General features: G+C 39.4%; 1 protein-coding gene across 2 annotated transcripts in view; it reads right to left on the bottom strand.

The window, feature by feature from the left end:
• The window catches only part of MAPRE2 (microtubule associated protein RP/EB family member 2), a 171,352-nt gene that overhangs the window by 73,640 nt on the left and 82,776 nt on the right, over window positions 1-14,936 (bottom strand). For both annotated transcript variants that reach the window (XM_049899901.1, XM_049899900.1), the window contains one exon: window positions 14,549-14,676. In XM_049899901.1, coding sequence (XP_049755858.1) covers window positions 14,549-14,669 — 121 coding nt within the window. In that variant the 5' untranslated portion in view covers window positions 14,670-14,676. The remainder of the gene's footprint in view (window positions 1-14,548; window positions 14,677-14,936) is intronic.

The following is a 14,936-nucleotide window of genomic DNA, read 5'->3' as shown; positions in this document are numbered from 1 at the left end:
TGGGAATAAACGCAGGGAAACTGGCTTGGGACCACATCGCTCAAAGCTTGAATGTTGGGAAAAGCACCTTATACCAATTTGGTAGGCAGTAATGAATCAATGATGACTTTTGCACCCAAGTGTCTTTAGAGCAGGGTATCTACACTATTCCATTTTTAAGCTCCAATTTTAAAAGCATTACCTATTTTTAATACAAGTGAGATTAAAGGTCAGAAACCTCAAGTTTATACACTTTCCCCAGTTTCTCAGAGAATTTCTACTAAATCACTGTTCACATCATTCAGTCAACAGTTATTATGAGTGGCCAGTATATCCTAGGCCACTATATGAAGTCTGAGCATTGTAGCCAAAGGAGAGGCTTTAGTAGGCTGTGTGAGATGAAGTGGCTGAGAGGGCTACTACAACTACAAGTCATGTTTACACAATGCACCTCTGTCTCAGGCTGCTCTTTTTTGTGGGTGAGATCACTGACCCTGGGACTGGGGATCAGGAGCTTAAGGGGTCTTCCATGGATCTCAGCCATTTCACCCTCTCTCCAAGGCTTCCTGGTGGACAGCTTATTAATCCTCCCAAACCAATAATATCTTCTACTACATTATTAAAAAGCAAAATGTTAAAAAGCAAAGACGTCACTTTAAGGACAAAGGTGTTCCTGACCCAAGCCATGGCATTTTCAATTGCCTCATATGCATGCAAAAGCTGGACAACGACTAAGGAAGACAGAAGAACTGATCACTCTGAATTGTGGTGTTGGCAAAGAATATTGGATATACCAAGAATATATCAAAAGAATGAACAAATCTGTCTTGGAAGAGGTACAACCAGAATGTTCCTTAAAAGCAAGGCTGGCAAGACTATGTCTCACATACTCTGGACATGTTATCAGGAGGGATCAGTCCCTGAAAAGGACATCATGCTTGGTAGAGGGTCAGCAAAAAAGAGGAAGATCTTCAATGAAACGGACTGACATAGTAGCTACAACAATCCATTCAAGCATAGCAACAATTATGAGGATGGCACAGGACCAGGCAGTGTTTCATTCTGTTGTACAGGGGGACACTATGAGTTGGAACTGACTGGATGGCACCTAACAACCACACTGCAGTGTTCCAGAGGGCAGCATTCTCTTCCCCAGAGCTCCCTGAGAAGAGGCCCAGTGGCCAGGGAAAGCCCAGGGTGCCCGGGATGATATCAAAGTAAAGAGAAACTCAAGAGTAACTACCACACGCCATTCATGAGAACTGTAATACATAACTGTAACACTGTTGTAACATAATTTGCTTTCCCTATATTTCACAGGCTAATCCCAGAATACTTTGCTTTTCCAAATACAATTCCAGCATTAGAAGGAATCCAACTTAGTATGAGGCACGTACAGTATTTACTTCAGGGATTCAATCATATGACCACGGGAGAAATAAGAGTGGGATTTAATTATAATATAAAAAAAAAGATGAGAAAGCAGGAAAGGAGTGCTTTGTTCTTGTTGTTTTACAGTGGATTTTAACACTGTAGGGGTTTATGTATAATTTTAAGGTTAACAAACACATTTTCATTAAAATGCTCCTTCTACAGAATTCTAATGCTCTTCCATGAATTGTGATACAAATGTAATCTAGGAGAAATAAAAGTGGAGAATGATACTTCTTAAGGAGAATGTTAAGAGAAACAGCAAGAAACAGTACTGGCCTTAGTTTCACATTTACATGCTTCTTACTGTCAAATGGTTTAGTCACAAAAGCTTATGAGCGTTAATACTTGGGTAAGAACACACCCTGGGAAGGGAGGGGACAAATAAAGAGAGGTAACTTGTTATCTGCCAGAATTACGTAATGGTTTCAGGGTGGAAAAACTCAATCTGATGGTTATTTTAAGAGTTGCCAAGCAATTCAATTATTCTGTTTCCAGGTATGCAATACTAACATGCCCAAACATTTGACAGTGATTTCTGACACCCTTTTTTATAGTGACTACATGTCAGATAAACTGTAAATGTTAAACCACAATTCAGGGAAAAAAAGTTAGAATTCTTTCTTTTGAAGAACAGCAGGATTTGAAGATGCTGAGCTTCATCATCTGAAATTGTATAGAAATTAGTTAGCCTACTAATATTTCCGATAACCACACACACAGACTACCCATTAGTGTTCTAAGCTGCTTGAGGGTTAGACAGGCTAGACATCTACTTTTGTCCAGGGACCTTGCTCAGGCTTTACTCTGTAATCTGGTAAACTGAAAAACAAAGAATCTGTATGCTCTGGATGCAAATGTGTACAAGCACAATTTTAAAAACAAAGGAATAGGTCCTAACTGGGTATGATCTGTGTGTGTGTGTTTTTAATTTTAGCTTCTTAGCACACCATCTGATACATCATAGGTGCTCAATAAGTATTTGCTGACTGTAGAAATTAATAAAGCAATATGTAGAACATTAAAACAATATCTAAATGGTACCTGTTATGGATTAAATTATGTCCCCTCACAATATGCAAATCCTAACCTCTACTCCTGAGGTAATAATCCCATCTGGGAGTAGGTTTGTTTGTTACATTAATGAGGCAGGATTAGCACAGGGTTCATCTTGAGTCAATCTCTTTTGAGGTATACCAAAAAAAAAAAAAGTCAATTCCGACTCACAACGAGTGAGCAGGGCAGAGATGGGGGAAGAGAGATATGCCAAGCCACGTGAAGATTACCGCAGGAGCAGAAGCTGAGAAGAAACAAAGACCTTCCTCTAGAGCTAAAGCCGAGAGAGAGAAAGGCTTCCCGCAAGACCCACTGGATCACTGAATCTGGACTTTAAGACCCCTAAACTGTGAGAAAATAAATCTGTTAAAGCCATCCACTTGTGGTATTTCTGTTATGTAGCAGCACTAGATGACTGAGACAGTAAGTACCTTTACTCAAAATCTTCATCTTCTCCTCTACCAGGATCCTATCCATATAAAAAGTCTAGTTTTAAGAGTATTTTAATTAAGTTCAACTTCATAGATATTTATTGACCATCCGCTAAATTTCAAGGCTCTGTTCTAGGGCCAAAGACTCAAACAATGGTTAGACAAGATGCTTTTCTAGACTGTAATAATCTTTCCTTTCTTTAAAAACTACAGCATTTGTTACTTGAAATATTGTTGTTAGGTGCTGTTGAGTTGATTTTTGACTCACAGAGATCCCACGCGACAGAACTGCCCCATAGGGCTTCCAAGGCTGTAAACTTTACAGGAGCAAGTTGCTAGGTCTTTCTCCTGAAGCCACTGAGTAGGCTTAAACCACCAACCTTTTGGTTAGCAGTGGAGCACTTAACCATTGCACCACTGTTCCTCTTCTGCTGCCTCGAATGCTAATGTAAATGGCCACACATACACTTTATCTGCTCTCTGCCTTGCTCAAACTTTCTTTTTCTGCCTAAAATGTTTTTTTGTCTCCCCTGGTGGCACAATGCTTAAGCACTCAGCTGGTAACTGAATGGTTGGTGGTTTGAACCCAATCAGTAGCTCTGCAGGAGAAAGACCTGGTAATGTGCCCCCATAAAGATTGCATTCTAGGAAACCCTGTGGGGCAGTTCTACTCTGTCACACTGGGTGACTATGTGTCGGAATTGACTCAACAGCACCAAACAACAACAACACACCTGAGCAAAAACTTCTTATTCTTCAAAGCTCAGTCCACATATCACCTCCTCGATTCTGTTCCCAGGGCAAAGCTGTTTCACTATAACGGCTGCTGGAGCCCGTTAGCAGTTTGATTTGCATTTTGATTAGTTATCTCTCCAAGCTGATTGGTGAGTTGCTCTTTAAGACTGGGAATGCTATCAATTCATCCTTCTATTGTGCTAACACTGTCTGCCACAAATACAAGGCACAGCGCTAGAACATCCATGTAGAAAAGGTTCTGTAGCTGCAAACAGCTGGGAAGCAGGTATGGGACGGAGTGGCTAGAACTCATGGGAAACGGGATTATTCTTAAATGTTGCGTTTGCACCATCCTTTACATAAGACTAAGAAAACATCAACTTTCTGCATTAGAGAAGGGGTAGGAAAAGTATGTCTCCTGGCATAGCTGCTGCAATACAAGTTTATTAACTGAATTAAATATGTGGAAAATGGTAATACCTTGATAAATAAATCCTTTACGGAACCAAGATTGTAACAAGATTATTTAAAAAGACTTTCTATTTTCCTCAATAACATAGAAAGAAGGAACATGAGGTTGTGACGTCCTCTCACATTCAAGCTTATTCAAGTCTGGATTCAACTTGAGGAAAAGGCCGTATTCTTGGGATTCAAAGGGTGATCGTGCACACTTTTGCCTGTGTGTATCTGCACGGAGGCATGACCCTGGCTGTTGATTTACTAGCCAGGAATTACTCTAGAGAGCTGAAAAGCTCTTCTAAGGCAGGTGATGATGGGTTAGAGTAGGAGAGGGGGCGAAGAGAATGTGCAGAGAGAAGAGGAAGACTTTTCCCCACCCTACTTCTGGGAGGTAGAGCAAGGAGTGAGTATGAGACCTGGAGCTAATGCCTGTGTGTTTCTACCAGAGTCTTTCTTTGGTAAGAAAGTTCTTGAAATGACGATGACATCACTGGGACACATCCTTGCCATCAGAATTACCAGATGTGTCTCATTTCTTTAATAAGAATGAGATTTAAAGGGTGGGGACATAGACTTCTGTGTCCTCTGTTCCTGCATGAGTAGATCTTTAATGGGTTCCTGATGAATGGATATGGAAAAGATCAGAAGGGCACGCACACACACACAACCACCTACTACACCCATAGCTACGATAGAGCAGTGAGAGGAAGAGGCTATGATACAGTGAGACCCCGTTCTAGAAAAAGCTGTGAACACTTCTCTGAGTCTTAAAAAAATTCCATGGGGTTGTTATATGAACTAAAAGAAATAATACATATAAAAGCACACTGAAAATGGGGGAGAGAGAGAGAGAGAGATAACAACTGAGGTATTATGACATCATTATGCCCCTAAAGCATAAAACTATGTATTACGTGCCTGGTTACAATAATCAGAGCTATAAAAATGAATGGTCTTGAATTGTGCTGTTTCAGTTATGAAACATGAATCTCCAAAATGCATGTTTTAGATTCAAAGGGCAAGGAACCAAAGAACAAAGAATAAGGTCCTTGGCTTCTCACCAGTAAAGTAGGGTATGAACATATTCCTAAGCTCTTCCAGTTTATCAACACTTGAGATTTCTCCAGTCCTTAAGACTTTCCCCAGATAAAATATATGAGGTGTTTAAATAATCACAAACTCATTTCTAAAAGGAAATTATTTTCCCTAAAATTTATGCTCCTTCTGCTAGCCTTTAGATTTAAACCAAAAAAGATTTAAACTAAAAAGCAAAGAAAAAATAGAAATATGAATCCAAAATCATGTTTTATAAGGAACAAATTCCTAAGTACAGTAATTGACATCTTTAGAAAATTCAAAATTTACTTTCTATGTGTTGGAATATACACTTTTTGTTGTTGTTAAAACTTGTTTTTATAAATCTTGGTGAATGACTACAAAACAAGTACATCGCCATATGCTTTAAAAGAAAGCATCTTATCATAAAACAGAGATGACATCATAGGAAAGGGGGCTCTTAAGGCTTCTTAATTAGAATTATAAATTAGTCTTAAAACCCACCATGGCCTCAGGCTCCAGCCCTGTGTTTCCCACTCCTTTCACTGATCCCTGAGACCATGGAGTTAGTACGGGGGCTTCAGTGGCTCATTGATTAGTCTAAGCCCCATACTCTTATCTGTATCACCTTGATAAAATCCAATACCTCTCTCCATGTACAACAGTTCTCATATCTAGACTCCTAACTAAGGACCCATTCATGATTTTTGAGTACTCACGGTTCTTACTACTATGAAACCTTGGTGGCGTAGTGGTTAAGAACTACATCTGCAACCCAAAAGGTCAGCAGTTTGAATCCACCAGGCACTCCCTGGAAACTCTATGGGGCAGTTCTACTCTGTCTTATAGGGTCGCTATGAGTCGGGATCGACTCGACGGCAATGGATTTGGATTTATGGTTCTTACTACAGAAGATGAGAACAAAGAGAACCTCAGCCCAAGGGGATAGATACTATGTGATCAAGAGTTTGTGAATGAGTGATACACTTAATAAAAATCCTAAAGACCCCACTCATCTATGACATTTGGGAATAGCTCCAGACAAGGGAAAATAACAACAGGTGGCAGGCTAGGATTTAACTAATGGTACTGCTTTGTAAAATCCCGACAATTATTAAACTTGTGATCTTATAGTGGCACTATATTAAGTTCATTTTGATTACATGATCCTTGATTCTTCTTGAAATGGATATACCACCAGCCTTTAATAGCTATATTCTAGGTGATCTATTTCCTATAGTCTTTTTTTTTTTTATTTTATTTCCCTTTATTTATGGTGATTACCACTATTCAGAAGGGACTCCAGCAGAAATAGATAAAAAGAGAAAAGACTTATGATGTGACAATGCTAATGTAGGCACATGACTCCTATCTAATTAGAGACCTGAGCAGTTATCACTGAGGTTTCGCTTTATGGAACTGAAAAAAAATCTACTGCATTCTTCTCCAAGAAGTTAGCAATTCTACAGTTTCCTGTGAATATCCCACATGTATACACAGTTGTTTTAAATAAGTAAAGACAATTTTCACATACTCATACAATGAAATCATTAGGCAAAACCCTTTACATTCTCTTGGAGGAGATGACAGGCTTCATGTATTTCAGTGCTGGCCCTAATACGAGCCATGCCTTGGACTGAGCTGAGGCCCCATGTGAAAGAGGAAAGGCCTCCATGAACAACTGCCTACTTTGCCATGAGATCAGAAGAACTGGATGATGCTTGGCTACCATTACTGCGTATTTTGATCAAAGATTCTATAGAAGAATCCTGATTAAAAGGGGTAAAATGTAGAACGGAATTTCAAATTCTCATGCACTCCAGACTTTCTGGAGCCATGGAGGGTGGATGAACCCCTGACACTATCACCCTGAGATAATCTTGAAACCTTATACCAAAAGTATCCCCTGAAGTCTTCTTAAAACCAAACAATAGTTTAGCTTAATTATTAAAAAAAATGCCTACCTTGAGCATTATGCTCTTTTAAGAACTATAGACATAAAATCAAATTGACAACAACTTGAAAGATTAGAGACAGGAACCTTTAGGGGGAAGTAAGTTTACGTTAATGGGGGAGAAACAACTCAGAAAAGGAGAGTAAGAATGGCTGCACAACTCAAAGGGAGTAATCAATGTCACGGAATTATACATGTAGAAACTGCTGAATCCGTGTATTTTTGCTGTGTATATTCTCTACAACAACAACATAAATAAAATTAAGAAAATAAAAAGGAAAGGCAACCCTAGCTTGGGGAGTTAGGGTGGATGAAACTAAGTACTCCACACATACTGGCTCACTCCATCTGGCTCAAGAGAGAGGAGGGCATTTCTGAGCTGCTTCCATACCATGGCCATCATATGTCATCCAGGTAGTACCCCACCATGCCCAGTAAGTCTGAATGTCTTTCCCCACTGACTTCCCATCTTCCCACCCTTCTTAATTTACTTCCTCCTCTGAATGCTCAAAGCGCTTCCAAAATAGCACTTAACTGCAGTGCATCTCTATCCTTTTGTGGGGCAGAACCCTGCGGCATTGAGCTCTTCTAGGGCAATGACCGCATCTTACTTATTATCACTGGGTCTCCAGGGCCTAGCCCAAAAAAATGACTCAAAACATTTGTGTTAAAGAAAACTAAACTGATTATGAGAACTGAATACAGTAATGAGACAGATGATGATGTATCTGAGTGTTTTCAAAGATACATTGTGCCTATAAATGTATAAAAAATTATGGGGCAGTTTGATAAATGAAGGTGAATGTATACACACTTTTTTCCACCATGCTATTTAGCACTGCAAAAAGCAGTAAACAGAAAAAGCTCCCCAACAGTAACAAAAATAAAAACACCAAATAAGGTTTCTTTTCAGTAGCAAAGTATCAAGATACACGTGAATAAACAAATACAGAAGGAATAAGAACTACTGTGCCATATATTCTGTTCAAATAATAAAGTCCCTTTCAACCAGTGCATTAATGGAGATAGGAGTATTTCACCCACTGCAGGGACTGAAACTAAAGCTGGAACCCTCTGCCCACTACCCAACTCACTTTTTGCCACTTTTCTAATTACTTGGTATGTTGAGATCAAGCAAACTCATTTTAAAATTAGCTTAAGCCAAATTAGAGAAAAACTGTCATAAGAAATAATCCTCTAATCCATCACAAATATGAACAACATTCCATTATAATATAATTACACCTCTAACAATAGTAACACAATCTAGGATGACTTAGCTTTCTTGCAGCAGAACAGTCTATGATTTTATAAAGCTAAATAAGCTCCTGAGCTTACAGACACTGACTGAATAGCCTTACTTGGTTTCAGTACAAGAGAGCTACAAGAGAAGCCCTACTAAATTTAGACTCTGAGCTGATTTCATCACTAACCTGTTCTCCTGAAAGAAAGAGAAGGCACAGGGGACGCCACAAGACACTGGGATCAGCCTATTTAATAAGGACAGTTCTACAGCCAAAAATGGTCACAAAAAACGCTCTGCTGGGCTCCGGAAAAACTGTCACCAGGGCAAACCTGGAGCACCTGTACTGCGGGCCCTGGGCACGGCGTGGCTGCACCTGTGTAGAATCCTAGAGTGATACTAAAAATTCCAGCTCCTTACACAGGGTACAGAGTAGTAAATGTGACTACAATATGATCAGCCAGATTCAGAAGCTTTCCCAGAAGAAGAAAGTATAAGAAACTTCAACCAAGACAAGGCTTGAACCAATCTGGAGAGGCATAAATTCAATCAAATCCTGACCATTCTTCTTCCCTTTTTTCAAAGCTAGTCAAGAAAACATCTAACATTTTCATCTAAAAAATGGTTTAATTCAAATTACCAGTTGCCATGCCATACAGTCGACTCCAACTCATGGAGACCCCATGTGTGTAAGGGTAGAACCGTACTCTATAGGGTTTTCAATGGTTGATTTTTCAGAATTTGACAGGCCTTACTTCCAAGGCACCTCTAGAAGGACTTGAACCACCAACCTTTCAGTTAGCAGCCAACTGTGTTAACCATTTGTACCTAGGGACTCCTATTCAAAGGACATTTTGTTAACACAGTCAAAGGCTGAGGAAAATAGCTACCAACCAGCATAGCTGGGTATAGTGACAGTATAGGCACTAACCATCTTATAGGTGGATTTTCTTTCAGTATTAGTAAGTCAGTTGTTTGCCTGTCCTGTGGAGTGAGTGGAGAGGAGGAAGAAGGTTGCACAGAGAGAAATGGGCAGCCTGTGCTAGGGTCCTGATGTATAGGGAGTCACTAGTCAAGTTCTCAGTGGGCCATGCTCTGGTAGTGACCCAACACTGGATGTGGTGGTTTTGCTGCTCAGACCCCAGTCTAGAGAAGAGGACTGGGACACCGAAAAATAAGTATCAGAAATAAGTTTTAAGGGGGTTGGTATCTTAGGGCTAGAGAAGAAGGATGAGAAAGAGAAGGGAAAGAACAGATTTTGTTCCACTCCCATCGTACTCCCCTCCCCGTTTCTTTTCCTCTTCCTCTCTATGCAGTCCTCGACCTTTTCTATCATCTCCAGTAAGAAGCCCTCGTGGCACAACAGTTGAGTGCTCGGCTCGAACCCACCCAAGTGGCTACACAGGAGAAAGGCCTGGCGATCTGCTCCCGTAAAGATTTAAAAAAAAAAAAAAACCTATGATACAGTTCTGCTCTGTCACATGGGGCCCTGTGAGTTGAAATCGAGTCAATGACACCTAACGACAACAACCAATAGCTTATCTAACACTGCTGTATCTTTTTTTTTAAGGGATTTTTAGCACCTTGCTGTCCATTCCCCCCCTTGAATATCTTATAAAACATCCAGTGAACTGGTTTGAGCTGGTATTGAAGTAAAAACAAAACACTCCCTTCCTCCCACCCACCCCCAGCCTCATAAATGTTATAAACCTATTGAACCAAAACAAAAAATATTTCCAGGCTGAACCAATCTGATATTTCATTTGGTTCAATCCCCCACTCTACCATGGGAAATCCACAAATATTCATTTTCTCAGCCAGCATCAGGTTTAGGTGAGAATAATACTATTGTATTAATTTTTTTATTATTATAGGTAATATTCTAATCCACTGATAGCACGCTCAATTTAAACAGCCGACTTTTTTACTTTAAAAGTTGCGTTCGATTAGAAATAAAAGCATACCATACATGCATATGATTACATGACCTAGATTTAATGTTCAAAGAAAAATTCGTAAGGTTATATATATCTTTGGGGTAAAAAGCAAAACAAAACAAACAAAAAAAAACCCCAGGAGATAAGATCAAATCATTCTCATTGTTTTGCAGCTTACTGCAATATATTTCTAAATGTTATACCTTCTCATACCATCTTTCCTTTAAAAAGCTTTTTCAAATGCTTACATGGAAACAAAAGAGATGTTATACAAAAGCTGGAAATTTTGAAGAAAATGGAACACAAATGTGAGGCAGTTTTTCAGGTCTTTTTATGAGCTACAGAAAAGCTGATGTTAGTTTTAATATTAGCTGGGAGAGATCTCTTAGCTGGAAGTAAAATAGGAAATAATACAAATAGGGAAAAAATGCAAAAGGGGTCTGCCACGATTGGAGCCCAGCCTTTAGACATTAAGAAATGATTCTGCTGCACAAGAAAAAAAGTCAGCTTAAATACGTGCAGATATTTCGTACATGTTTTCTCAGAGCATATACTAAATTAAAACCCCACACGTAAGCTCAGAGAAATTAAAAAGTTAAAGAAAAAAAAAATACAAGATATTTGACTATTCATAATTACAATAAGGATAAATCACTGAGGTCAACAATATTTGGTTTTGTTCTTATCCTAACTGCACTGTCCTAGCTGCCTTAAATGCCTTCCAAAACAATAAAAGGCATAAATAAATAAATTCATAAATAAATAACTACAAAGATAGCTTCTTCCCGCTAAATGCCATTATCGAAGACAAAAGAAACGTCACATTTTAAATTATGAATATGGAGACTGTGCCAGAGAGTTTTTGATAATTTAATTTTACTTTTATCGGTTTGGGGTTTCTCTAAAATAGACTTCAAGGTTGCAGAAGAAGTACTTGGGGTGCTTCTTAAAATGCAGATTTCAAGACTCCATAGCCAGAAATTCTGATTTAGAAGGTCTAGGATCCCAAGAATCTGCATTTGTAAGGATTCAAATAGAGATTATAAAAGCATATGGAGATCATACTTTGAGGAAACTGCTGCCTAAAATAAACTGTCTCTCTATTATGGAGTTTACAGTTTTTTTTTCAGCAAAATGTGTGTGTTTCAGGGCACAAAACCCCCCAAAACAAAGGAACCTTTAAATCCACTTTGTACTTCTGATCTAGTGAACTGGTTTGAGCTGGTTACTGAAATAACCTAAGGTACCAGATGAGTTATTCTAATGGACGTTATCTGTTCAGTAGTGATCAAAATTGTTTCTACAGGTTTTCAACATGCCATGCCTGATAACGCCGTGGCTACAAACGGTTGTAAAACGTACACCAAACGCTTTTCTTTAACATTACTGTACAAAAGAGATGCCACGAGAATCCTTCACTGATGCTGCTTCAAATTCTGTTGAGCTTGCTTTAAAGGCTTATGAGAAAGTTTAAAAGATCTGCAAAGAAATGATGTGTATTACTCATAAACATTTACGACTGTATTTAAAAATGATATTCTAATTTGCTTTCATCTCATTTGCGATCAGCAACTCTCCAAGCTGTTTACATAGGAAGCTCTCCACGGGCTCCTTTAACATTGAAGACTCATGACTGGAAATTTCCTGTACAGCCTCTTTTCGTTGTCCTCTTCCTTCCTGTGTCTTTTTTCCTTGATAACCAACCCCATTCCCCCTATCCACATGTACATATACCTCTTTTCTGGGTAAAACATACATTTTTGTCTTTGCCTCCTAGCAGTTGCAAATTGATTTTTATTTATCCCCAAAATGAGCACTTCTGAGGGAACAGCATGTGTCAGGCACTGTGCTAGGCGCCAGAATCCAAAAATGAAAAAGCAGAATTCCTATTCTAACGTGGCCCATAGTTTTGTGGAAAAAGAGACCAACAGACAAGCAATTACAATGCAAAGTGGTATGTGCTATTATTTACAGTGGATTGCTTTTTTTTTTTTTTTTTTTAGTAACAGAGAAACTCTGCTGTTTTTCCTCAGCAAATTAAACATAAGATATTACAGAGCTCCGGGAATGCACAGCAAGAATATCAACGGCCAAATAAAATTTGAATGATGGGAATTTGAAGCTGAGTAAGACGCAATAGAGTTTCTTCCTGAAAGTAACATTTGGAGCCGTTTCAGCAGCCCAACAACCTGATACATCACCGGGGTCCACGGGAGCTCATACTGAAGGGCAAAGCGCTGGTTAGTCAGCACCCACTGCTGACCTCATAAATCACAGGCCTCCACGTCTGAGGTCTAGGCAAGGTGAGGGTGAGTGAGGAACTGCTCAGATCCGGCCACCTCTCTGCTTCAGGGCGAAGAGATGTCATTAGCTAGTACCGAAAGCCAGTCTTCTCCGATTAATCCAGACCTAGCAAAGGGTTTTTTTTTTTTTTTTTTTTTTAGCAAAGGGAGAGTACACAAACCAGCGGGTGTCACGCACAGGAATGATCTCAAAGTGACTACCGCACTTCTTCAGACATGGGGGGCTTTCCAAATCTTGCCTGCATTACATGAAATCTTTTCACGCATAACCAACTGGGAAAGTCAGTAGAATATCCAGTACCACTGCATTAACTAAAACTGGCGACTCCTTCATATCTATTATGTTTTATGGATTTTCATGTGAATACATTTGAATAATATTTTTTATTTTCTAAAACTATTTTCATGTTAAGAGTCAGAGGCAGAAAGGAAATCTCTTACCTACTAGTTCACAAGAACAAACTACTTAATGTTTACAAAGGAAGACTATTTCTTTGACAAATAGTCTAACTTTATAGTATTTATTATTTATTAGAATGAAGCACTTTAAGATGCCACTGGCATGTTTTTATAACATGCCTATACTTTATCACTGAAGTAGAATCTTTTTACTTTTTAAACAAGTTTTAACTCAATACAAATTTTTTGCAGACCTACTTTGCATCAGGTATGGTACCACCATAGGCATGTGACGATGAATAAAATATATTTCTGTCTTCAAGGTCTTGCAGTATCTTCAGGGAGAGCAGGGCCGGATTAAGGCATGTGAGGGCCCTAAACACTGATAATCTGTGATGCCCCCTATTGGGTGAATGTAGCAAAAGTTAAACTCAACAGTCCATCCCCACCTCTTGTTTTTCAGAAAGAAACAGTACGCTCCCCAAGAGACCCACTGAGATAAGGAGTTCAATTACATGGGAGGGGACTGTAGGAGACAGATGTCAACGAAGGTGTTGAAGTGGCAGAAGCCTCACAGCTTAGACCTTGTGCTTGGGCACCCTGGTGACTCTGCATGAACTTTATTTCCAGCCAGCATATTCTCACGCACTGGAGCTGGTGTCAATTTCATTTAGTGCCCTGCCAGTTCCCTTCCACTGCGGCACTTGCTTTTTCTTGTATCCTGTCTGCTTGGCATCTATGAGTCTTTGCTTTGGACGACTGGTGTTCCTGTTTTGTTGATGCCCTAAGCGCCGGCTTACCTTGTTTATTGGGTAACCCAACCCTGAAGAGAAGTAAGAGTTAGACATGGCAACGCAGTGTGGCAAGTGTTTTCTGGAGAGGTGGGCACAGTGTTAGGGGAACACCATGGAGCCTAGGGGGTTGAGGGATGCTTCACAAAGATGGTGGCAACTGAGCTGGATTTTAAATTGTGAATGGGATTTCACCACGTATGAAAAGGAAAGACCTCCCAACAAGGGAAGCATGAGAAAAAATATGTGATTCAAAAGGGAAGGAGTCTTTCAGGAACAAGGGGTATTTTGTAAGGCTGAGACACAGGGGAGTGAGACAAACAAGATGACACTGAGATGATGGGTTGAAGGCAGAACAGAAAAGACTTTATCAGCCTCAGTAAAGGAGTTTGAATTGTGTCCTATAGGGAAGGACAATATGGAGCCCTGGAGGTTTCTAAGGAAGGGTGTTACAGGACCCAATCTGTGTTTTAGGAAGACAAGCATGGCGGCTACCAACAGATAATAGAGAGGAGTTGAGGAGAGCAGCTAAGAGGCATTACGACAGCTCAAGCAAGAAACTGTTCATGATACCTGACAGGATGGCTCTGTGCTCTTAGGTGCCTATAAACATTTTTTTCATATGTTCTCTAGTTATACATGACCTTTTCCCCTTCAATTATATCTCAATGCTGATACTTATTTTTTCCTACCCAAAATATATCTGTGGCTTATAAAATCACATTGCACATGACAGCAAACATTTAGGTAAATACTTAAAAGATAATCTCTTACCTGAACAAAGCTGTTCCACTTTTGTGTAGTTTAAAGATACTATGTCGTTAACCCATGCAATGATGTCATGTCTGCTCATAGTCTCTTGGGTTATCGAGGTAGAATACACATTGACAGCCATTCCCCAGCTAGGAAAAAAAAAAGAAGAGGTTTATTTACCCACAAGGAAAAAATTAACTCAGAAACACAGAAGACATCTATTGAAGGTCAGGGTCCTTGGCAGAGCTCTAGGGGAGGTAAGAGTTTTGCTTTGGTTAAGTGCTTTACCTTTGCTTTCTCTATATATATTCTACATACTTGTCATAATATAAATAAATTTCACATACTTTTCAAGTAGGACCACTTGATAGCTCCCTCAACTAGACCCAAATGTTCTTCAGGTTCTAGG

The sequence above is a fragment of the Elephas maximus genome, chromosome 11, assembly GCF_024166365.1.
Source record: "Elephas maximus indicus isolate mEleMax1 chromosome 11, mEleMax1 primary haplotype, whole genome shotgun sequence".
Classification (NCBI taxonomy): Eukaryota; Metazoa; Chordata; class Mammalia; order Proboscidea; family Elephantidae; genus Elephas; species Elephas maximus.
Note: the sequence above shows the minus strand (reverse complement) of the source record. Positions and strands in the feature narration are given on the sequence as shown.